Source organism: Sesamum indicum, linkage group LG6 (assembly GCF_000512975.1).
Source record: "Sesamum indicum cultivar Zhongzhi No. 13 linkage group LG6, S_indicum_v1.0, whole genome shotgun sequence".
NCBI classification, from domain to species: domain Eukaryota; kingdom Viridiplantae; phylum Streptophyta; class Magnoliopsida; order Lamiales; family Pedaliaceae; genus Sesamum; species Sesamum indicum.
The window spans coordinates 17843278-17869111 of NC_026150.1; the positions used below are offsets into that span (position 1 = coordinate 17843278).

At 34.6% G+C, this 25834-nt stretch overlaps 3 protein-coding genes across 5 annotated transcripts; 1 reads left to right on the forward strand and 2 right to left on the reverse strand.

The window, feature by feature from the left end:
* On the reverse strand, positions 251–8829 carry LOC105164848 (3beta-hydroxysteroid-dehydrogenase/decarboxylase). Of its 3 annotated transcripts, XM_011083648.2 has the most exons (14): positions 8731–8829; positions 8326–8613; positions 7122–7211; positions 6836–6969; positions 6129–6299; positions 5669–5794; positions 4782–4861; positions 3937–4135; positions 3343–3448; positions 2255–2429; positions 1875–2031; positions 1096–1162; positions 719–883; positions 251–639 (listed from the first exon to the last, which is right to left on the reverse strand). In XM_011083648.2, the coding sequence occupies exons 2-13, from the start codon at positions 8555–8557 to the stop codon at positions 738–740; spliced, it is 1683 nt and encodes a 560-aa protein (XP_011081950.1). In that variant the 5' UTR covers positions 8558–8613; positions 8731–8829; the 3' UTR covers positions 251–639; positions 719–737. The 3 variants fall into 3 exon arrangements, 2 of the variants coding, with proteins under 2 accessions (XP_011081950.1, XP_011081949.1); XM_011083647.2 differs by having other exon boundaries at positions 251–883; XR_002287329.1 differs by lacking the exons at positions 251–639; positions 719–883 and adding an exon at positions 1564–1741 and having other exon boundaries at positions 1100–1162.
* Positions 11897–18261, forward strand: LOC105164849 (DNA cross-link repair protein SNM1). The gene is made up of 10 exons (XM_011083650.2): positions 11897–12582; positions 13157–13357; positions 14184–14531; positions 14875–14938; positions 15639–15856; positions 15944–16057; positions 16429–16534; positions 16608–16819; positions 17554–17654; positions 17765–18261. The coding sequence occupies exons 1-10, from the start codon at positions 11953–11955 to the stop codon at positions 17907–17909; spliced, it is 2139 nt and encodes a 712-aa protein (XP_011081952.1). The 5' UTR covers positions 11897–11952; the 3' UTR covers positions 17910–18261.
* LOC105164850 (ethylene-responsive transcription factor ERF018-like) lies at positions 21202–22677 on the reverse strand. The gene has a single exon (XM_011083651.2). It carries the CDS (start codon positions 22650–22652, stop codon positions 21885–21887), a length of 768 nt encoding a protein of 255 aa, XP_011081953.2. The 5' UTR covers positions 22653–22677; the 3' UTR covers positions 21202–21884.

The window sequence follows — 25834 nt, forward strand, 5'->3', positions numbered from 1 at the left end:
ATTAGTGGAGGAAGCAAACATCAATTCACCTGCCAAATTCCAAGAAAGAATTTTAGGTTAGAAAGGGAAAAGGCACTGAAAAAGCAGAGCTATGAGAATGAAGTTACCATCACTCCACTGGGAGTCACCAGTTTTCTGGTAGCAAGTGTGAATATTTCGTGTTTCTCAATGTCAGGATGGTGAAATGTGGTTCAGACAGGATAGATCAAGCAAATTTCCATTACACTTGCACATTTTAGTAGTACAGAGATTATGGAAAAGGTGACTGGACTTAACAGGAAGTCGACATTCTTGTAGGTTGAATAAAGAAACAAAAGGTAAGTTAAAACAACTGAATCACCAATACAATCCAAACAGCAAGACTATTACATAACAGCTCAAATACAGCAAGTGCTTATCCTAAAAGAATGTATCTAGTTGATTGAAATGGAATCACATGTAAATGTTACACTGTGGCAGAGGAAAGAAAAAAACAAAGAAAAAGACACAGGTTGAAACGTATTGTTGGTCCACGTACACTCGTCTCAAGAGCACTCCCAATGTTAGAATACACATGCTCACGCCCTTGTCCAAAACCAACAGAAGAAATTGTATCAGCGAATACACCACCTTGTTTTGCACTTCTTGAACTTGAGGTGACTGTGAAGCATTCAGTACCAAAGGTAGAAAAAATCAGACAGCAACAGTTGGCCCCAGGATACGAAGAAAATGGATTTACCCTTGTGCCTCTTTGCCAGTTATTGCTGTTTCTTTGAGCTGGAAATCTTTCCACTAACATCAGACTTTAATTTGCAGCCAAATGAGAGAAATTTCCGGACCAGATCATCTATCTCTTCCTCCTTTTTCTCATATACAACAAAAGATATAAAGGCCAAGGGTACTCCTGCTAAGTCCAAAGAAAATAGCAAAATGGAAACAGACATGAGATCTAGAGCTTCAAAGTTTAATAGGCATGATACACATGCAAGGTGTAACATATAGCAGATTAATACGCAACAAAACCATCAAATGAGAATTTTTCAGCTCTGAACTACACACACATGGTTGCACATGCATGTCCAAGTCATACACAACATACAAGCACACGGCACATACCTATCACAAAAGCATTATGTAATGAAACTGCTCCAAGGATACTGAGGAACAATAAAGAGAGAACACCCTGTTTCATGAGCAAAGAAATGCAGAAACTATTAGTTAACAAGACATTCACAGACAGGAGATGCAATTTGATAAGAGATTCATAGTCAAAGACAATTAAGAAAAATTACTAACTACCGCCCTTATTCTTTTCTCGTCTTGATCTTCTGTCAGTGATTGGGATCATTACTAAATTCTCCTTGTTGACTTACAAGCAATTTATAGAACACAGGAATGGGTTTTACATGGGCATCATCTGGTGCTGTTTTGGGGTAGTGTTCAATAGGCAACCCAAACACACAAGATGGACGCCACAACTCCAGGAATGGCAATAAAATTATTATTTTTAACTTTAGAACGCAATACTCAAGGCAATGTAGTTTCACTGTTCAACCAATAACTTCTTTTACTTGGAAACTCAACTTTAGGAAAATGGAGTTTGTCGTGTGGAAAATGTTCTCCAAAGTTACTTCATGTATGAACCCTAGTTCTGGGACGTCAAATGAAAATAGATCTTGGTGGCAGTGATGTGCTAATCATGACTGCTGGGAAGAGTGTGAGGAAATATACAATATTTGATTGGACTGATTCTGACCTCAGACTGCAAGAAGACGATAAAGCTGATTTAAAGAGATTGTTCTTGAAAATAGAGCAGTTTTACAAAAACTAATATTAGCATTAATCTAGTCATGAATTTCTTAAACTGAATTTACAGCAAGACTCCAACAAATTACCTTGAGGAAAAGCATAAAGTCATTTCCATTGCAAAGGGATTTTAACTCACTAACAACAGAATTCCACCAGGAAGCCACTGACAGAGCGAAATGGTGAGATGCAGCTTCTGAGACATGAAATCTTGACTCAGGAATTTTTGCAATTTTATATCCCAATCTGCACCAATACATAAATATAAGTGATCATTTGTAATACAGCTTCTGTGCTGAGCTCCACTAAGTTTATGAAATTTTAAATGACTTTTCCACATTCCATGCAGCAGGTGTGCAACTTATGAACAGCATTATACTATATATGTGGTGCCAGCAGACAAAATATAGCACAAGAATATTAGTGTATAAAGAAAACATATGAAAACAGCGAAGGTTGGCATCTTTACATTTTCTGGGGTAGTTTGCCGTGGATGAGAAGGAGGACCAATGCCATTAGTAGACGATTGGAAACTGCAGTAACTACAGTACACCCAGTTGCTATGAAACTGAAGTAAACCACAGCCAAGATCAACAAGACAGTGAGTGTCTGCTTTTTATTCCTCCAGAGTAGTGTGTCAGCAACTACAAGTATCATCGTCATTGATTAGAAGTTATGAAACGCAATCCAAGTTTCAAAGTCAAATAGTCATGTCAGGCTGTTGATTACATTACATGAGGATATTAAAATGAGAATATGCCCAAATGGAGAAAGACAGAAAAAAATACACTAAAATCAATATCTGATAAAAATTACGAGAACTCAGCAAAAAAAACAGTATAAAATACGCAGAAATTATACTTTAAAATTTAATTATAAAGAAAAACAGTAACAAGGTTAAACCAATAACACTGAACAATGAAACCGCTATAAAGTGCGCAGAAAGTGACAGTTTAAACATCAAAATCGGATAAGTGAACATTAAGATCAACATCATTCACACAGGAGAATAACCAATAAGCAAAAAAGGTTACTACTGAGACACAAATCTTATTTCCTCTAATTCTTCGACCAACCCCCACCTAACTAAACTTTTCTACTTTCATCTTTTCGACCGAGCCATCCGCCATTTACTTCATTTTTCCCACCCATCCATAATCAATTCCTGAATCCCAGTTTTATTTTTATTTTTATTTATTTACAGTCTCCATGGCATCGTGAGCTGCACAACTGCATTTCTTTTCTTAATTAATTTCTGAACAAATCCCAAATGATCAAGAACCTCCGTCCCCTGAATGATGATGATCCAAATTTATGCTTTGATAATTTCTAATTGCTCATTGACTCTCCAGGAATTTCTCAGGCAAAAGCATGATTTGAGATATCACTTTTAGATCCTGGTTCTACATATGCATATTGGAGCAACTACAATCCACATGATTAAACAGTAAGAGTTCTGGACAAAGGTGACGTATCATACAAAGTTGAATCTTAAAAATATACAAATCTATTCATTGAGGAAGAAATAAGCTTTAGTAGATAGAAAAAGATTGGTACCTTTTCCACTACCAAGAATTAATTCGGATTTAGATGGACCATCCCTTTTAGTTGGAACATCACCCCTCAAGTGTGGGTATGACTCAATAGTTCTTCTAAGGCCCTCCTGCAGATAAAAGTCGAAGGAAACTATCAAAGAAATAATCACATATGTAATACAACATCTTGTTAAGCCACATACTCTATGATCACTCCATTTGAGTAACCCTAGAGGAAACACATTGCATTACATGGTTGATAGAAGTAAATCACATATCATACAAAGTTAAGGTTTATGTGTGTGTTTTCAGTTATCGAGGAGAAGGTTCATAGTTTCCTTCTGTAAGCAATGAGCATTAGAAACAACCACAAACATGCATTTAGAACAAACTAAAAGAGTCGAGCATAGCTTTGGTTGTGTCATGAGCTCAACAAATGCAGCATATCACTGCATGAAGCATCAATCAAGTCCAATTAAGTCCAGACAATCAGATGTCAATAAATAAACAATAGAATAACTTGATTGAAATGGCAGAACTCCACCTAGCAACCCACTGATATCAAAGTATTTTCAAGCAAAGAGTCAGAATTAACTCAACAGGGGCAAGTGTAGACCTGGAGTGGCATAATAGGTGTGTAGCCAAGAAGATCATTTGCTTTAGAACAATCAAAAGTTCTGCTGCGAGATATAAATCGAATTCTTGAAGGTGTAAACTGCGGCACCTTCATTCCAAAAGGAGCTAAAAGTTTATATATCAACGCCACCATATGTGCAATTGGCATCACAACAAATGCAGGAATCTTAGTTTTTGGCCTGCATACTACACAAGATCAGAAATAAAGATAACATACATAGTTTACTACATTACTCTTATAACAAATAAACCCTGTAGCTGTAGCAAAATAGAGCATTTGATAACATTACAGAGCCTGAGGTACATAACCAGATGTATAGAACAATAGAAACTGTCATCTCTCTTACCATCAAAGCATTCACTCAAAAAACATTTGTCCATGGATAGGTTGATTGAAGAAAGTGTAATCGACACAAATAATACCCAAGAACAGAAAACAAAAAAGAACACAATGGCAAAAACATAGGTTATAAAGTAACATCAGCAATCAAACCAATATAAGTATATAAAATATTGTAAACCTTCAACACTAGGTAAAACACCAGCCAAATTGCCATTTCTTGCAAGTGAGATGAGAAGCTGCCGAAAAGATTAACTAGCTTGATGGGTAATAATAGACCTCTGCTTCAATTAGCATGACAAAGTTATAGTTGCAAATCAGTTGAGCTTTCTGAATGCTACTTAAAATTAAAAGTAATACATGAGTTTTTTTTTTTTTTTTTTTTGGGGGGGGGGGGGGGAATTAATACATGGGTTTTTTTTTTTTTTTTTTTGGCGGGGTGGGTGGCACAAAACAGAGACACAAGCTTTACAATAAAAGAATACCTTGCATAGCCAAGCCCTTCAAGAATGAGAGACATAAACTCCCAAAATTTAATTGGTTCCATATTGGTTATGAAGTATGCCTGCAAGTGTGATTGGTAATTGGAACCATGTTATTGTGGCTTCATCTTATGCCCATATTTATGAAATTAAATAGATCAGCACCATACTAAAACATCAAAGAATCTGAAATATATTTAAAGTACACTTGGCGCCATTTATAACATGGCATACTGGAAAGAGCTAGACCAAACTAGGAAAATCCATGCTCTATACTGCCAAAAAGAGTTTTACCGATTGCATCCTCCACAGTAAATGTGGATATTAATTCCCGATCAACTAAAACATTTCTCACCATATACGGTTTGGAAGTATTGCATTATATTGAAATGACTGCAAGGTAGATACTGAATCGAAACCTTTTATACAGAAGAGATATTAGCAGAAATAAGACATGCACATACAGCGGAGAGAGTGGCAGTAAAGAGAAGATGGCGCCTATTTGTGGTGGGATTAGGAGCATACAGGTGAAGCACTAATGTGGTTTTCATAAGAAATTGTAGAATAAGTTATCTTTGTTCTTTCAAACTACCTTTAGATGTTTGGCCAATATTCACACAAGCTAACTCAAAATTACAACAAAAGTTTGTAATTTACAAAAGATTCTAGAAGGAAAAAAGCTAAAATCACAGGCCACGAGCAAAAGAATCCATTAATTAGTTTGAAAAAGAGCCTAATTTCTTTGAAAATGACCAGCAATTCTCTTCCTTGAATAGTGCAATTCAGCAGTTTCGCACATTGCATAAGCATTTGAACTAAAATTACATGCATTTAAACAGACTCTGGTCAACTAAGATGTGCACCAAGTCGAAGTAAAAAGAAGATGGTACCTGTCCAGCAGCTTTTTCTGCTGTCATGCCGTCAGATGCCAAAGCTCGTTCCGCGCAAATGTGAGCATGGGCGACATTCTCAACATAAGTAAAATCATACATGTTGTTGCCATCTCCAATGATGAACTGAACATTGCAAGTAGCACATCAGAATACCAAGAGCTTGATGTATGCCAGATTAAAAAGCAAGTCAGAGCAATATACAAAATAAAAATGGAAATGAAATCCAAGTACAAATTAAGTGGTCAAGAAAAAGTAGTGGGAAAACATGAGTTTCATAAAATGTAAATTTGATGCCATGTGAAGGCACCTCACAAGGCTCCTTTAAACAGTCTCACACATTATTATTTTCATATATAGGGATAAATATATTAATAGCAGCTTACTTATACCTCTAGTTGAAATATACAGTTGAAGCAAGACAGATAACTATATAGGACAAGCCAATCCTGAGAATTACCTTTGATTTCCCAGCCCTTGCTGCGGCAACTAATGATGGAACAAGCAACTTATCACCAGGGCCAAAAATGCTGCTAGGTCGAATGCAGCATGTTCGAAGTCCGTTTGAACCATTTGATTTGATAACTAGGGCCTCTCCCTCTGCTTTTGTGGCAGAGTAGAAATCATTGTGCTGAATATATTAACCAAGATAAGACTTAGATACAGGTAACTAGCGAAAATTTGAGTGGTGCAAGCATAATTGAAGAAAACGTCAAGACTTGAGCCACCATATTCATAAATTAAGAAAATTAACTAGGAATATAATACCAACTTCTCTAGTTTAAAACTCACAGATTGATAAAAGGACAAAAGAAAAAAAGGTGAAATCATACTTAACCACTAAATCTTCCAGGGCATCACAGTGAACCAGAATAGGAAGAGAAAATCAATTCTATGTTGGAAGATATAGAAAGTTCAACATGAAAGGACGTGAAATCATACTTAACAAATAAATCTTTCAATAATAAACAAGAAAGAAAATGAAAATCAATTCAATGATGGAAGATAAGATAGCAGAAAATAAAAGGACAGATTCAGCAAGTTATATAATTCAATGAAAGGCTTGAAACTAGAAAGGTAAATACTAAATAGTGTTGCTGCTCTCAATATTTCCATTCTAGCATTAAGCTAAAAGAGTATCATATAGCAAGAGAGGAAACCAAATACCTTGGGAGGATAAGGCAATGATTCATTTCCATTGAATATTCCATTAACTCCATCGAAAACTACGCTTGGTGAGCTTGTATATATGAGTCTTTTAATTTTCAGCTCAACACATGCATCAATAACATTCCTGGTTCCTGTAGGCCACAGTTACACAGGCAAAGAAAAGTAAGAACATCAGTTATTAGGACAAACAAAAAAGAAAAGAAAAAGAAAACCCTATAAGTTTCAGGAACACAAACACAAAAACATGGACATCTTGCTCAGATCTACAATGTCCAAAACGAACCTTGTACATTGACAGAATAATGCAACTGATGGTTGTTAATGGAGGAATCAGGAGCAGCCATATGAAATACAACTTCAGCTCCATGGAAAGCTGCAATGACAAAGGTAGTATGTTAAACGTCTAAATAAAAGTTAAAGTGACTTCCACTATTAAGACAAATGACACTCTAACCAACCAACTTCATTTTTTAAGTGAATCTAGACCTCACATTGTAGAATTCATATCCAGTTTGGAGCGTAATGGCTTACTTTATTCCTTGAATTACAATACCCATTGTTGAGGGCGAAATTCAAACCAATCAAAGTTAAAACTTGCTAGTATCAAACCCCCCAACACAAACACGCGCAAATACAACGAAGAGGAGAAGAAAGAAGAACATATGGCCAACATAAACTTCTGAAAATTCCTTAATGATGCAACTGAGAAGGTAAATGTTCAAAGGTGCCATGTATAAACATACAAGCAATCAGATGGAATTACATCATAACAGATTCTTAATGAACACACAAGCAATCACATGGAATTACATTACAGCAGATTCCAAATAAGCACACTCTAAATCTCGTCTTCAAGTCTGCCTTATGTGCTATTCCCACTTTTGTCTGTCATAGTTTTCAAATAGTGTAGTAGACTTCTATACAAGGTAGGACAAGTGTCTAACCGCATCTATCCGCAACTCTCCGCAACAACTAAACACACATGCCGGGATTGTGGGACTGAGAAACTGATCATGTGCCTCAATTGCGCTATTGTGATTAACAGGAGCTGGTTTGAGCATTTAATAACTTAATAAAACAGCTATCACCTTTTATTCTTGTTTACCGTTTTTCACTTTTTAACTTCTATGGCAGCTTGATTCGATGATGAAACGGAAATATGTAAAACTATTGGAGCTCAATCGCTCAACCCATATTCCGCATCATTAAAGCTTGTTCAACTGGTCCATTAATTAATCAAATAATCAGACCAAACTCAGAATTATTTCAAGCTCGATAAGAAATTCAAACAAGCGTATTCTTGCCCTCAACTGAGCCCCTGCTTGCTTGCATCCACAATATGCACCAATGCATGTAAAAACAAGTGACCCCATATCCACCATACAACTAAAACATTCCATACTTCGCCTTATTTAAAGAAGCAAATAATAAAAAATCAAGATAAAAAAGATAAACCCTCAGTTGAAAAGCTAATGCCGAAATAAGACCTTTGAGCACTTGCGATTTGTCACGAAGATCTGCGGACACGTATTGCGCACGTCCAGACTTAAGAGCTTCGCCAAGAACGCCATTCTCCTCATCAGCGTCAAGCTTGATTGTGGGGCCCAAATCCGCGACACGCACAGAAAACATGCCGTATTTGATTAGCATCACCACCAGATGCCGCGCCGCAAATCCTCTGCCGCCGGTCACCACGCACCACCTCTCTTCCCCACTCATTTTCCACTACTTCCAGCCCTGTACAATGAAACTCTAGCGTAGCCACAAATTGCAAGCTGCGTAGCACGAGTGGAAGTGATGAGCGATTAGCCGATTACTGATTATAAAAGTAATCAATTCGCATTACGGGAAGATCAAAAGGAATATATATGATGAGACACTAAAGAATTAACCTGGATCTTCGACTGTGACTGCGGGGAGATGAATTGGACTGATGGAATCAATCTTGAAAAGCAGCTTAATTCAGTTCTATTTTATACTAAATAAACAAACTTTAGGCAATCAATTATAAAAATAAAAAAATCGTTCAAAAGAAAAGTAAAAGGAGAATGTCACTTGCATATAATAGTATTTTTAGATTTTTGTTGTAATTTGAATATTATATGTTAAATTCATATATTAGAAGTAAGAAATTGAGAGATGTGGATGTGAAATTAAAGGACCTTTGATATGTATATAAGGTGGATTTTATACTCATTTGTATTCTACATTCAAAGTTTATAATCAAAATAAATTTTCTATATTAAGTTTAAGTTTAAATTGTGTTTATAAATATTATGGAGATTTGAGCGAATATGAGGTTGCTCTACACGTGTGAGTTGCCATCACCACTTGTCCGATCCAGACGCGGGCGTAAGCGAATGTCTTAGGATATATTTTGTTACAATAGAAACATTTGAATTTAACCGGACATGTTTTAAAATTAACAATTTTTTGTCAAAATAACTTTTAAAGGATTGACTGACTGTTTTGTAACTGTGGATCGTTACTAACGATTTCCAACTATTTGACTTAAACATTAAATGTCCGGCTTAATGGCTGTGGTTATGGCTACGTTAAGTATGAGGATGGCAATGCTTATAAAAGGCTGAAGCCATTTCTCGTTTTAACATACCTAAACTCAATTATCTCTTCTCTCTAGCTTCTTTCTCTCATTCTAAGTTTTGAGCTCTAATTTTGATAAAAGGCTACTGAGTATTGTTCAAAGTATTTATCAATATAAGTGCAATACTAAACAATTTCGGAAGAAATTGCGTAGTACCCAATACACTTTTGGACGGGATGTATAATTTATTCAAGGCAAGCAGCTTTTTTGCGATTCGATTAGTGTGCAATTTTCCGTTGGACCGAGAGTTGTTGCGATACAACTCTCATTGTAAGTCATCCTTTAATTTATCGTAAAACAACATATCTAACTGTTGTCTCCATTATTTTGTTCTAATATAGATATTTGTGTTTTAGTTTTAAAATTGATATATCCGATTGTCAATTTCAAAACAAAATTATAGTTGTTATGCAATTTTCCCACCATTTTTTAAATAACTTTCCCATTTAATATCTAAAAACAATCCTACTCATTTTCTTTAAAAGTGTATTTGTACGGATGAATTTATATTTGGTGAAAAGATTTCAAATGATCTAATTTAAAAAAAAAAAAAATTCATCCAAAAAGATAGCTAAAAATGGAGAGGACAACACAACAAAGTTTTGAATAATTCATTTTGTATAAAATTTATAAAATAGTTTGATTGTAGCTCTATATTTCAGTCGAGCTATTGAAGGGTCATATGATGTATTTTTCGTAGTATTTTTTTTTATTTTAATGAATTTATCATTACCCAAAAAAGTTTAAAGTTTGGATCATGTTTACTAAATAGATTTATTGTGGCCAAGGTAAATACGTAGTTTTTTAGAATATTATAAATGATAAATTATTTTTTAAATACATAATTCTGTGAGATTGTAAGACCAAATTATGGTACAAGTTTGATAATATACTAGTGATCAAACTATACTTGATGGGTTTTTAATTTTTATTATATAATTATATATATTTTGAGATAAAATAAAAATAAAAACTTTTATCTAATATTAATAAATTGAATTAACTTGAAATATGCATGAATAAAATTATTGATATAGCCAATTAGTTAAAAAGAGAGAAAAAAAAAAGTTATATTGTGAAACAAATGAATGTGTTTTGAGAATGTTGTAGCCACTATACATTTCGACAATTAAAGTTAATTCTTTTAAAATGTATATTACTCATCTAAAAAAACAAAAAGTTGAAGAGATTGTAAGACCAAATTATGGTACAAGTTTGATAATATACTAGTGATCAAACTATACTTGATGGGTTTTTAATTTTTATTATATAATTATATATATTTTGAGATAAAATACAAATAAAAACTTTTATCTAATATTAATAAATTGAATTAACTTGAAATATGCATGAATAAAATTATTGATATAGCCAATTAGTTAAAAAGAGAGAAAAAAAAAAGTTATATTGTGAAACAAATGAATGTGTTTTGAGAATGTTGTAGCCACTATACATTTCGACAATTAAAGTTAATTCTTTTAAAATGTATATTACTCATCTTAAAAAAAAATATGTTGAAAAATAACTTTCGTTTTTTTTTTCTAAATATTATATATATATATATGGTGAATAACAATTTATCCCATGTGATATTGAAAATATGCACATTACCCCTCTATGAAGAAAATATAACAATTTACCTATCTGTACTTTTTAAAATGAAACAATTTACCTCGTCATACAGGGAAATAAATCACTATTTGTTTTTTCATAAGGGATAATTTACTTATTTACAATATCACAAGGGAGTTGCATGCATTTTTTTTTCTATATATGTATAAATAATTAAAATTTCATCCTTCAGACCATTTAGTGATGTACTTGAGAATTACAAATATTAAGCAATTATGAATAAAAGATCGGACGATATATAAAGGCAAAAAAATCAAATACTTTACTATGAATTATTTTCCCCAAAGACAAAAACAATGAAAATTGAGAGAAATTATATTTTGCTAATAATATTTGGTAAGTAAATAAGTAGATATTATGACATAGTCGTAAAAACAATGAAGCTTATAGGTTAGTCACTTTTGATTTGAGTAGTTGGGAGAAAAGTGCAAATTATATCAATTAAGATCGGCAGAGTAATCCAATGATGTATTGGTGTTAAAATTAAAGTTTTGTAAGTAAACAAGCTTGAAATTAGATGATTTTAAATTTCACCGACGTATGAATATTTATTTTAATTTATATGAGTGTGTATAGCGGTTTGTATCACTTTATATAAATTTATTATAATTAATTATTGATATGATGTATTATTCAATTTATATAATTGAATACAAGTTTATAATATTACTCAATTGATTGAGATATCCGTATAATTATTGCTAAAAAGATATCGGCAAAGTAATGATTTATTTTTGTATAAAGTGCTATTAATTTTTGAATTCCCGGAATTTCCCTCCATTCATCTTCTACTCAAATTTGAAATTGATATAAATAAGTAGCAGGTTTTCTTGGGGGCACTGCAGCTCTTGCTTCCGCACCTTCAAGCAGCTCATCAATGGCGCCTATTCCCACCTCAAAACCCAACATCAATCCCTGTTCTTCTTCTTCACAATTGACCCATGTTACCCATCCCATTATGACCGATGATGATTTCCAAGAGTCCCCTTCTTTCTCTTTGTCCACCGTTTCCAGAACAAGCTCACATCCACCGCGGCTTAAACTGCATAATTCAAACACTCTTTGCCCACCCAAAAACCTGAAAAATAAAAAATCCAATAATCCAGGAAAAGAAAATTGCTTTTTCGACGAAACAGAGTCAGATTTGGGTTGTGGGTTGGATTCAATCGAACCAACCCTCGATTTGTTGAATCCCAAAGGGATTGGCGATTATTTACGTAATAGTTATTCGATAGAGTCAAGGTTGTTGAAGCACAGGGGAGAAGAGGAGGCAAATGCTTGTGATGAAGAGCTATTTGAGGAGGGAAGCACGCAATTCGATGTGTTGCTCAAGCTGTGTGCTGAGGTGGATGAACCGGGAAATGCTAGTTATAGGGATGATTCAGAAGGAAAATGTGACGTTTCGATTTGCTGTCCTCTTTGTGGAGCTGATATTTCAGGGCTAAGGGATGATCTAAGGCAGATTCACACAAATGAGTGTCTTGATAAATTGGAGGGTTCGACTGATGTAAGAACTCCGCTTTTCTTCTTAATTTAGGGTATCTGAGTTTATCTGTGCTGGCCATACTTTAGCATCATGGCTTTGTAATATGCAAATTATGATGTATGAACTGTACTGATGGATTATATCTAGGATGATATAGTCCTAATTGGCAGTTATGTCAGTCTCAAAAGAATTTTTTTAGTGATATTAACTGAGTCAAAAGGATAAAAAGAAAACACATCAGTTTGTTCGAAATTAGCTGTGGGTAAACAGTTGGCATCTCTGCTTGTAGGATTTACCTTCTGAGAATTTGGAGTGAATCTAAAAGCTGCCAGCCTTGCTGGATCATTTAAACTGATGGAAATCTAAACGTTAGGCCAGAAACACAAACTTAAGAATCTGTTACGTTTTAACCAAAAAATGAGTTCACTCTGCCACTCGGTGCCAAGTCATTTGCTAACCTGCTGAAATATAGTTATATCTGCTACGGATAAAGTAGATCTAGAACATTGAAATTTGAATTCATAACAGTGTCTTTCCTGAAGATACAATAAATTTTAAGTAGATTTATTGCTCAGATTAAGCATAATATTCTCAGGTGGCTGTGAGGGATGATGAGCTAGGAACATATCAATGCCCGGGGCAAGTTCTTGATGGTTCTCCGCATAAATCTGTGAAGGAGGCTGTCGATGCATCTCCAGTTGTAGAATGGCTACGGAACTTGGGCCTTGCAAAATATGAAGAAATTTTCATACGGCAAGAGATTGACTGGAAGGCATTGCAGTGGCTGACAGAAGAGGTTTGCAATTCTTTCTTAACTGCTGGCATTTCGTGATACTATGCCTTTGTATTATTGATTTTAGGAAATGCTTCACTGGGCAGGTGACTGGATAAAAGTCAAACCTTGCTGCTACGCTTATGGTTAAACGAGGCATTTCAGGATTCTCCTCACTAATTGGGAATTGATATATACATTTTCTTGCTGACATTTTACTTAGAAAGCAGGCCAGAAATGGATACGAGACCCTGAACTCCACTAAAAAGAATCCAGGAAAAAGACTAAAAGGGGAATTCTCAAGTAAAAAATGTTCATTAGGTTTAGTTTGAGAGTAGTTTAGACTGACAGAAGCAGAAACACACTGCCAATAGAAACCACGTTCCACCACTAATCCTGTGCCTCTCTTGCAGATAGACTTTGTAAATTGAGTATCTATATGTCATTCCTATCGATTTCATCCATCTGTTAAATTTTGTCCTAAGCTCCAAAATCAGCTCCCAGAGTGCTGGATGTTAGATATCTATTGAAGAGGAACTCACTTCCTACTAGTCCTTGGATTGGTTCTAAATGCGATGTGACTTTTGTTGGACAGCTTCATCTTTTTATTGGTTGTTTCAAATGCCTTCCCATATATATTATGTGTGTGTGTCTACATATATATATATATATATATATATTTATGTGAAAATCAAACCAGTAAGCATGCTTGAAAATTAATTTGTTGAGGGACCTATTGGTGTGGCCTATTATTCTGTGCTCAGGCTGGCAAAAATTATTACCACTGTGGAATCCTTTCTCAATCATTTGAGTGAACTGTGAAATAATAAGCCCGCTTGTGTTTTGACAGGACCTATGTAGCATTGGGATTACAGCGCTTGGTCCAAGAAAAAAAATTCTTCACGCTCTAAGGGAGCTTAGAAACAATTCAACCAGGGCACTTGAACCAAACACAGATGTCTCAAAAGGCATAGCTGATGAAAGTAAACTGGGAACAAACAAGTTGATAACTGATTACTTTTCAGGTCCTCTTTCTGAAAGAAAAAGAGGTGGTGATACTACTAATGTACAAAATAATGTTAGGAGAAGTCAGGCAATTTCTACTCATAGAAGCATTCAAAGAGATGATCGTGTCAGGAAGGGGAAACAGAAAGATGTCCCTTTATGGTGTTGCATACCAGGAACACCATTCCGAGTGGTATCTGTGCTTTCAACATGATTACTACTGCAATCTTTTGATTCCAGTCCCTGTTCAGTTGATCTTCTTACTATAGTACATGTAATATGCTAATATTATGGAGCAAATTTTGCTCCAACAAATGTACATCCTAATTTTTCTTTTAAATTGCAAGAAGACAATTGTCATTTTGTATTATAGCATTCCCATTATGCATCCCTAAAAGAGTTCTCCATGTCTATCAATAAGATCCCTTGTTACAAGAGCTGTATACTAATTCTTTCTTACATCAGAGGCACTGATACTTTATTCTTCTGTTGAGAATGTACTACTAATTCTAATATTTGGTTTTTACATTTTGCAGGATGCCTTTAAATATTTAAGAAGAGATTGTTCTCATTGGTTTCTTACTCACTTCCATTTAGATCGTAAGTCTGTGGTATAATACTTGATAACTATTTAGTACGAAACATGGCAGTATTTGATTATGTCTATTACCATCTATACTGGTTTTGTTACTTTGCATCTTCCAAAGAGACCAGCATTCTATTCAGTTTTACAGAATATGTGTTTTCATTATTTGCAATTCCAGATAGGGTAAAGGATGGAAACCCACATGTAGGAAATATGGAAGAAGCACAAAAACCCAGTACATTTCTCTTTGAGCCATCTGTCCATATTGCACTTTAGCATTGTTATTCAAGAATTGAATGGAAATAGAAATTTATGATGCATGCAGATGTAGTGAACCAGTGTAAGCTTTTAATATAATAAGGCAGAGTTCATGCAAATCATTTAGGGCAATGATAGTTACATATGCCGTCTCTGACGGGTTGTAATACAGAAATTCTGGAGGACAAGACCCGCTCTGCATGTATATCTTGTAGAATTGCCGTCATCATGTACTTCTTACTTACCTATGTGTGCCGTTAGTTCATACAAGTACAGTAGGGCTGAGAAAACTTATGGTGGCAAGAGAGCTGAATGTCTAATAACAAAATACATTTACATGATGCAAAGAATTATGGAGTTTGCATTGTCAACTTCCCTAGGTCACCACCTCTATTGCGTCTGGTTCATCAAGGAAAGAGTTACTAAACATTGGCATTGCATTGTTTCATTTTGCAGATTATCAAGGACTTACCAGGTCCTTCTGTCATGGGATTATATATTGTTCCTCAATTACAGCAAAGCTAATCAATCTGAAGATTGGAATCTCATGGGACAAAATTCAAGTTCTGCCACTCAACCAAAAGATCAATGTTGCAGGAATTGATGTCACGTGCTTTGACGCAAATCACTGCCCTGGTGCAATCATTATCTTGTTTGAACCACCCAACGGTAAGGTGTGTACCAATAATGTTGGGGGACTTCTATCTTTCATTTTTTCTTGTTGGTGTTTCAAGGATTGGTTTTGCTGTTCACTTTTTCAGTCTGTCTTACATACTGGAGATTTCCGGTTTTGTGAGGAAATGAGGGACCTGTCAATCCTGCAAGCTTGTCCGATCCACACCCTCATCCTTGACACAACCTACTGTAATCCGCAGGTAATAGATATTGAAGGAAAGGTACTTAAGCAAATTTGTTTTAGCATGGTGGTGTTTTACCTCTCTGAAGTCAGGATTGGATCAATGGTCATCTTAACACCAGAGATTTCATAATTCCTATTGGAAGTGTCTAAACTATCCTGAAATTTAGTAATTTCATGGCTCTTCCTGTTTATATTTCTGCAGCTTTCGGCTGCCCCTGCAGCAAACTGTGTTTATCTTCCATTTATTTTAACCATCCATTTGTCTTTTTGGATTATTCCAAAAGCAACATCATTAGTTACTCAAATTTGATGTGTATGTATGCTCTATATTTATTTTCTATTTTCTGATGTCCGTGAATGAGTAATTGTTTCTTTTCAACTTTGCAGTATGACTTCCCGAAACAGGATGCTGTAATCCAATTTGTTATTGATGCCATCCAAGCAGAAGCTTTTAACCCCAAGACATTGTTTCTGATTGGCAGCTATACCATTGGTAGTATATATCTACAACAAGCTCTGAGAATAGATTTTGCCAAACCCCAATGCTTACCTTTTGTTTGGGACAGGAAAAGAAAAGCTGTTTGTAGAGGTTGCTAGAGCTCTCCGCAAGAAAGTCTATGTCACTGCAGCAAAATTGCGGCTCCTCGAATGTCTGGATTTGCAACATGAAGAAATGCAATGGTTTACGCTAAATGAACAGGAGAGCCATATTCATGTTGTTCCCATGTGGACTATTGCTAGTTTCAAACGATTGAAGCAGATGTCTAACCAGTACATGGTAACTGTTTTATACAGTTTTATATTTTAATGTAAATCTTTGTTAGGTATGAATAGGGATCTAACGAAGTTAAGGATATCAAAAGTTATATAAAATCCATAGGATCAAAAATTTGGAGTTATCTTTTCTTGCTTTTTCCTCAGCTTCATAAGTGTTTCCTCTATCACCAAACATCATATATATAAATATGTGCTGTACTCCACAGAAACCTAATAAACCTTGGACTTGAATACTGTATCCTTCCATTCAATTTACCACATTTTTTTGTTAACAAAAGAATTAGCTTACTTTAGTATTTAGGTATATTTGTTCATTGACTTTGACTGCTCTAACTTATTGCTTAACATCCTTTTCCATACGAGAAAATGGTGCAGTATTTACCCGCCACATACACATGATAAAATTGTTCTTATTCATAATTACAGACCAATAAACTCTTATAATGTTCAATCCACATTATATGACATTGGTGATATTAATTATATCCTCATTATTGTGCTCGACTGCTTATGATCCTTACTTTTCAAGACATAGTAGATAAATTGTGCTTTTCCGGATTAGCGTCGAAGGAAGCTTCGAATTTGCATTGAATAACACATTTTAAGCAACCTGTAGAAGTGATTGCAGAAACTACCTTGTTTCTGATAGTATGAAGCAAACTCTAGAGACTTCAGCTTATTTTGACTTTTTCCCTCTAAAATTTCCAGTTATTGTTTCTTCAACTTTGTGTACAGGGCCGGTTTAGTCTAATAGTTGCTGTATCACCTACTGGTTGGTCATTTGGAAAAGGAAAGAAGTCTACAGGAAGAAGATGGCAGCAGGGGACCATTATAAGGTGAACACAGTTTCCAGTTTAATCAAACACATGTGAATTTCTTAACAATCCATTTTCCGCTTATAAGCACTCTGACTTAGATGCCTGACTAAATTATCTGTCTTGTCCAGGTATGAGGTTCCATACAGCGAGCATAGCAGCTTCACGGAGCTGAAGGAGTTTGTTAAGTTTATCTCTCCAGTGGATATCATCCCAAGCGTCAACAATGATGGGCCAGATGCTCATAACTCAATGGTCTCCCAGCTCTTGGCTTAGGCAGCCATCGATGTACAAGAAAAACTGCTGAGTTTTTATCCCTCAACTCAGTCGTCAATGTAAGCAAACTCTGCAATATTGGTTGTTTGAGTGCAAATTACAAGTTGGTGATCATAACAACAGACCGGCGGCAATAAATTTGTCCAAAGGTAAAAGTTAAATTGCAGAATAAAATCCTTGGCCAGTGCCCCAGAACAGATCTTATTACAAAATCTCTTTTTTTGGTATCCTTGCCTGTGTTGTATTGTTTACACTAGATTATTTCTTATTTGAAGCATTATGACTTGAAGAGAACATCTGTGAACAGTGTATATTATGCAGATGAATTTGTGCCAAAAATGTCAATATGTAGAAAAGGAGATTACACTCTTTAATTTTAGCATGGATTGGATGTGTTATTATCCATCAATCACTAATCCTTTATTGTAGCATATAATTTCATCAACCAAGAATTTTTAATGCATTCCATCTACCTAAAAAATTCATTTGCCTAAATTCGCATACTTGAATCAGATTTTCATCAGTGTGTACTTAGATGGAGGGCCTCGAACACGAATTTTTATTAAATGATGATTATTACAATAATATTATTAAAATGGAGTCCATCCACCTAACTAATACGACATATTTTCACGTACCCTATTATTATATTTATGGCTGCTCCTCCTCTTGGTAGAGTACAGGGGAGGAGAGGAGAATCTTCAGGTACGATACCGTATCAGAAGCCCTCCCCGACCATTGACCCGTAGCCGGGGTTCAATAAGAGCGAGAGCGGTGAATATTTGAAGTCAGAGCGGCTATGTGCTAACAACCTCTTCTTTGTCTCATCAATCTAAACATAAAACATTCCGACGTCAGACTTTTCCAAATGCTTTTTGTTGGTAATCATTTGAATAATACAACTTTTATTATTAACACAGAGCCCTTATCCAAATTACAACTTTCAACTCATTATTTTAGAGTCAATTAGGTCATCCCCACCCCATAAAACCAAAACATAAATCATAAACTAAAGTCAAATGTGAGGCCATTTTTTTCAAAAGTTTTACAATAACATTTGACTCATTATGTTTTACATCACCATCGCTTTATGTATATTGAAAAATGTACCATTTTACTTTTACTTAAATATCCACATCCTTATAATTAAAAAAAGTAAATTATATATATATATATATATATATATTACATCCTTATTGGCAAGCTGTGATGCATGAACACAAATACAATACGATACAAATTAATACGGTGAAACAAAATGTATATAAAAATTAGAACATGATTGGGTACTGACACGACTGTATATATTATATTTTCTTTTATTATATATATTCTCAATTTCTTATAAAATTACAATATGCAATATGAAAAATATTAAGATAAAACATAATATAAGCCTATTGTACATCTAAATTCTTAATCAAATGTAGCTTAAAAAATATACATCATCAGTTTATTTTTAAAATACGCAATGAAAAGTTTCTAATAACTGAAATTAGTTAAATAATCACGACTATATTTCGAATTTTTAGTAATTTCATCCCAAAACTTTTAGTTCTAGAGGGGTGAATTAATTCCTTTTCTTTTTCATTAAGCCCGAAGCTATTTTTTTTTTAAAGACATTAAACACTTTTTGAAATTATAAAAAAAAAATTCTAAATGTGTCCAAAATGTATCGGACACGTCAACAAACATGCCAGATGCCGTGTCCATTTTTTTTTTGTTTTTATATATTTTTGGCACACTGATGCCATATCCGATACGTGCTCGAGACGTATCCGACACTGTATCGAGTAAATTTTTTGAAGTGTCCGTGGATTATAGCTAGCAGGATATTTGAATTGGAAGAATGAGTAGTACGTACTGATATATTTATACTATTATATAATTGACAATTCTTTTTCATTCCATCCTAATTAACCAAATTAATTATCTCCACAAGATTAAACCAGATATATAAGTAGGGGTGAATAGTAATTTACTCCCCGTGATATTGAAAATGAGAACATTACGCTCATATGAAAAAAATATAGCAATTTACCTCCGGAGATAAATTACTTCATTTTAAAAATCATAGGGGGATAAATTGTTGTATTTTAAAAAATATAAAGAGGTAAATCTATTTATTTTTTCACTAAGAGGGTAATTTGCGATATTACAAGGGAATTGCTTGCATTTTTCCCATATAAGTAGTATTTCTTCATATCAGAAATTAATAAATTCAAATTCCTATATATTTAATTTATTTATTTGTGGTCAGCAAATTCCACACATGCGCGGGTGGTTACCCTAATAGGGCAACGCCGGCCATGGAAATAGCATAGGATGAGAAAAAGGGCGGACGAAGAATTATAGGAGGAAGAAAATAGAAGAGTATGAGTTGAAGTTGTGTGTGTGTCAATGAGGTGCCACTGTGAATGCCAATGCCACTGCCACGTTTGGTTTCTGCATTCAACACTGATCAACGGAGCTCATCGTACGTTCACATGATGAGGTGCATGCAACTGTTCTTGGTCGGTGCTGGAACGAACCGGCCACCTGCGGCTGCTGCAGAGTACCCGTGCCCGTGTGTCCGTAGTTACGGCTGAAACCCGGCGCCCTCCTTCTTTAACCAACTATTCCTTTTCGGCCTTAATTAGTCGACCATCTTCATTCATTTTACTTTTTCTTTATTTCATGACACAACATCTACAGCATATCTATATATTTATTGTCCTGAAAATGAGACCTTTGTCCAGATCCATGAAAAGCAGCATCTCCAAGTTATGTCCCATCACTTCCACCACAATCTCACATACAAACACGTGCTTATTTATGTGATCTGTATGCTATTGAAAACCAAAAAGCCTCTCAAGCATATATCATTAGATTCTTTACTTTTTAGTATTACTGTGATGGATGAGTAGGAAGGCGCAGATTATACTGTACTTTAAATTAGATCTCACTGTACTCAAATAATGATACTCAAAATCTATATTATATTTACCCTATAATAGATTTTGATTTGATTATATATATATTGGTAAGAACTTTTCCATATGTTGTATATCTCTAGCTATTACCTAAGTAGAAAACACTTATAGATTCACGTAGACCTTCTTTGTACGATTATTATAAATTAATACTACAACTCCGACCCTAAATTATTAGGGCTACAAACTCTAAATTCACATCATATATTATTATTGATCATTGAAAAACAAGTGCAGCAAACACAAACACGATGATAGGCGGATATTGATTATTCGTAACGCATCTTATAACATTGAAAATCCCGTTCGACAAGAAAATATTATCTTAATAGAATCAATGGCCCCAATTTGATGTGATGGCATTGGCATCCAAGATCTTATATATCTATTGTGCATGGAGCACCACACATCATTTTTGTTGTGAAATACACATCGATAACTCAACATTGAAATGAAATATTTGATTGAGTTACAGTATGAAATTTAACATCTCAACTATATATATGTTTTCCCAATATCGTATATATAACACAACGCAAGCATATAAAAAGTGCAGTGTAGCTGAATTTGAATCCACAGATCAAATCGAGAGACAGAAAATTCTGTATTTCAATTTGATTTATTTCATTTTTAGCTGGGCATTAATGCAGCCTTGTGTGTGTGTGTGTATATATATATAGACAGTACATGTGCTAATTGTATTAATTCCAAACTCTTCTAATAACTACATCTATAAGGTATACCTATCAGGGAACTGTGATTGTCTGGGCAAAGGGTATCTCCCAGAACAAAAACCGGCCAATGACATTATGATCCTCTTCGTCTCATTGCCAGAATCTCAGTCAAACTTTCCGGCAACAGGGAAGTACGAAAGAGTAACCGGAAAGCTAAACAACATTGATCGCCAAGCCCCTGATAAGCGCATTACTTCCACAATGCATGCACTTTTAGTTCTTACTAATTAATGCAGTGAAGTAGTATGTAGTAATGCGTTTTCTGATGATCAGAAGTTCCAGAGATCAGAAGAGAAGACATTACCACCATTTCCATGGTCATTGTCATCGTCGTTGTCCTCATCTTGATCATTGCCCTTTTCAGTGAAATGCGGCGGCATGTACATGTAACTGGGCTCGTGAAAGAGCACGTAATCCAGGACATGATCACCGGCAGCATTCCCCCCACTGCTCGAGTCCCACATGTCCCAAGCCGACCAATCGATCAAGTCCATCGGCCCCGCCCCTTCCGAATGCGTCGACGACGGCGATGTGTCCTCGTCCATGGCCGGTGCCCCGAACTGATCAACATTCGGCGCCTGTGAGTGAGGCTGATTATTATTACTTGAGGAGCTGCTGCCACTGTAATTATAAGTATTCGCGTAGTGGTGCGCCACGGTTTGTATCTCAGCTGGATTCAGCGCCTGCCCGCCGGAAATGTTGGGCGGATCATCAGGGAAATTGAATTTCGCGTTGGGGCCACGGAGACAGAACAAGGCTGCGTCGAAAGCTCTCGCCGCTTTCTCCGCCGTGTCATAGGAGCCCAACCATATACGCTCCCTGCTGTTGGGAAGGCGTATCTCGGAAACATACTTCCCCCACTTCCTCTTCCGCACACCCTTGTACTTCAACTCATTATTAACGCTGGGCTCCGACGAGGCGGCAGCAGCGGCAGCGGCGGCGGAGGGTGTCTTAACCATTTTATGAAATAATTTATGGGTTTCTTGATAATCAACAGAAAAGCGTCGTGAGATGTGCAGTGGCCCCGGAGATTGCATGCATCAGCAAGAGCAATTGATTTGGCGGCTGGGAGATTTGAGGCATATATAATGGGAAGAGCACAGTCCAAAAATCCTCCTACATGGCGGAACGGAAGGCAAAATTCAGATTCAAGTCATAGCGCGTTGAACCGAAAGTCCAACTGAGCGTAAAATTAGCGTACGGGAAGATGAGGAGTTTAATGAGAATCATGAGACGATCCATTGATGGGAACGCGGTAGGGTCAGCCCTCCCAAGCCCAAACAAATACCCCATGTGCTTTCATTTTTAATCATCTAATTATGTGCTTCCAAATATTTTTAAAGTGATCCATCACTATTCTTGATGTGAGTGAGACCATCTTCACAATCTTTATTTCTTAAAAAAAAAAATTATAATTAAATCATCTATTATTATTATTTTTATTCTTAGAAAATAATTTGTTTGATCTTAATCGAGAATAAATATAAATTTTTATTTTTTTCAAATATCAGTAAATTTAGTAAATTTTAACTAACAGATGGTTCTATTTAATAAACGAAAACAAAACTCAAGAGTATTATATCTAATTTTCAAATCACAAGAGATCTACGTATAACTATCCCTATAATTATTGATGTCCGGATATTTTTTTATGATCTTTTTAAAGTAAAAAGGAATTGTAATTTATCATGATTGTTGTTGTGGGAATATCTTGATAATAATTCTACAGTGATTTAATTTTTGAATAATGTTTATAAGTATAATATTTTTATTTAAATTAATAAAGACTATGAATTGAAGGATTGATTTGTATTTATGTTGTTATTATTGAGAAATTAAATATAGTATATCACACTTGAAAAAGTCCATCCATCAGCATGTAATTAATATCAATAAACTATGCTGTGAAAACATGTGTCTTCTCTCCTGCAAATTAATGTCAAAACGCGACTTGAAAGGCACATGCATTTTGACAAACTAAGTTCAATTAATAAGACTAATGGAACTCAATTAATCTAACAAACATAATAATCTGCCCCTATCACTTTATATCATCAACTTCTTCCAATAATCATGGAATTAATACCACTCTATGACCAAGTAAAATCAAATTATATATTAGCATAAACAATCAATATCTTTTTATAATTAATATGTTGAGGATCCAATACTTGTTAGGCCCCGTTACCAAAAATGGTCCATTTTTAGTTAAATGATAGATTGCGTTAGTGGATAATTTTTTTTATAATTGATTTAAGATATCGAATATGACTTGATCTGTGTTAATAATCCGAAACTAAAAAGGTAAATTACAGTCATCTCGATTTCCTGAAATTTAGTATAATTATGAATATATATTCATTATTTGAGAAATTACAAATACTCCCTTGAATTTAGTATAATTAACTCAAAAGTCGAGTCCATTTTATTATGTCTTTATTCAATTTTTATAATAAAATGATCAAAAAACTATTTTATGTAACGAATTAAATTTTATAAGATATTTTTATAAAGTATAAATAATAATACCCACATAGCCGTATGGGAGGTAGAGTCGGAAAAAAGACGGAGGAAGGGTGTTGATCAATGACAATCCTGGATGATTGATTTCACACACGTTGGGATAAAATTAATGTTGTCAAGTTCTTGGGATGAGATTGTTTAAGTCGTATGTCTATTCTGACCATTTCTTGTTCAGTTTTAGGGACCCTTTCACTCCCAAGACTATAGTCCTATATCTATCAGCCTAATTATAATACCGGCCTGCCGTTCAACATGTCAACCCCCTATCCCCCCCTGTCCCACCATCCACTACCCAATATTATTACACCTCAAAAAATAAAAAAGAAAAGAAATATATATATATATATATGATATCTATTTATTTTATTTAGATATAAAGGTTCATTGATTAATACATCCATCTTTCAACAAAATAATAAATTATTAATAAAGTAGCTATACACACATACATATATACATTAATTTAATTTAATTTATTCCCACGATTTCTTAGATCATACAAAGCTTCAATTGTATCTCTTCATCTTGATTTGTCAGATGTCAAATTTAATTAATTACTATAAATTAATCAGCAATGCGTGTTATTAGGACATACTCATATAATTAATTGCATGGGTTTTAACATCTACATTAAGCATTAATTAAAGTAGAACAATTTTTACCAAAGTATTTGGTAAAAATTGGAAAGTTCATAGTTACCTACATTACATTGACATTTAGACAGTCTTGTTTTCACATTGTATTAGGATACAGATGAGGATGAGAATTCCTGAGTTTGGTGCTATATATGTATATCAGTGTACGGAAATGTAAACAAGTGCAGTTCTATTCTTGGAAAGTTTGATTACCTATGTGATGACGAACTCAATTTTTCTAAATTTTTGTTGAATGTGGACACATTGAAATAAAGTGTGTGGTCATGATCGATGATGATTCCATGAATCCCTACAATCTTAATTTTGTTGGTATTACCAAAACATTGACTATTAAATTATTTTACTTGGATTTTTCTGTTCTTATTTTGGAAATTTGATCTGATATATATATATATATATAGAGAGAGAGAGAGAGAGAGAGAGAGGGAGTTTGATTGGCCGAAAGTTTGTATTCTTTTTTCAAATGTGGTCTGTAATAAATAGGGTCGATGTCTGTGTAATCATTTTCAAGATTGATAAAACATTGGTCCAAGGAATATGACAATAACCTAATTAATAAATATAATGTCAACGTATTATTTTCATAGTAGATCTACAATCCTGTTTTTTTCAAGTCACTTTCTCGATTTCTTTTTCTTTGTTAATTTTTTCCCCGATAAGTATATTTCTCTCCAAAATTTTAATTTAGATATTGAAGCATTTACATTAATAAAATGTCGATTATGTATGTCAAGCCAAGTTCTATCAGAATCTAGCAGCTGACCGAAATTGGATTTGTCCTAAAATCAACCCCCAATTTTTATACATTCACACCCCCCCCTCCCCCAAGGGAGTAAAAAAGAACAGACAAAATCCACTTTCTATAATTCTTACCAATAAAAAGAAAAGAAAAACAAAAACAGCAAAACCGTCTCATTTTTTAGAGCGCCCTTGTCTCATTCTCTATGGTTTTGTTTTGCTAGACATGTGTAAGGCCTTTTCCTCATTGTTGTACGTAGAAATAATTGTATTTGTATTGTTATATATTTGTATTTAATTTT

What these genes read in the sequence shown, in the direction of transcription:
- LOC105164848 (XM_011083648.2), bottom strand. Translation starts at nt 8,557, where the DNA reads ATGAGTGGGGAAGAGAGGTGGTGCGTGGTGACCGGCGGCAGAGGATTT. An exon ending in CAAATCGCAAGTGCTCAAAG is followed by an intron (nt 7,212 to 8,325) that starts GTCTTATTTCGG and finishes TTGTCATTGCAG; the next exon opens with CTTTCCATGGAGCTGAAGTT. An exon ending in GGCAAACTACCCCAGAAAAT is followed by an intron (nt 2,032 to 2,254) that starts GTAAAGATGCCA and finishes GTATTGGTGCAG; the next exon opens with ATTGGGATATAAAATTGCAA.
- LOC105164849 (XM_011083650.2), top strand. Translation starts at nt 11,953, where the DNA reads ATGGCGCCTATTCCCACCTCAAAACCCAACATCAATCCCTGTTCTTCT. An exon ending in TTGAACCACCCAACGGTAAG is followed by an intron (nt 15,857 to 15,943) that starts GTGTGTACCAAT and finishes TCACTTTTTCAG; the next exon opens with TCTGTCTTACATACTGGAGA. An exon ending in AGATGTCTAACCAGTACATG is followed by an intron (nt 16,820 to 17,553) that starts GTAACTGTTTTA and finishes CTTTGTGTACAG; the next exon opens with GGCCGGTTTAGTCTAATAGT.
- LOC105164850 (XM_011083651.2), bottom strand. Translation starts at nt 22,652, where the DNA reads ATGCAATCTCCGGGGCCACTGCACATCTCACGACGCTTTTCTGTTGAT.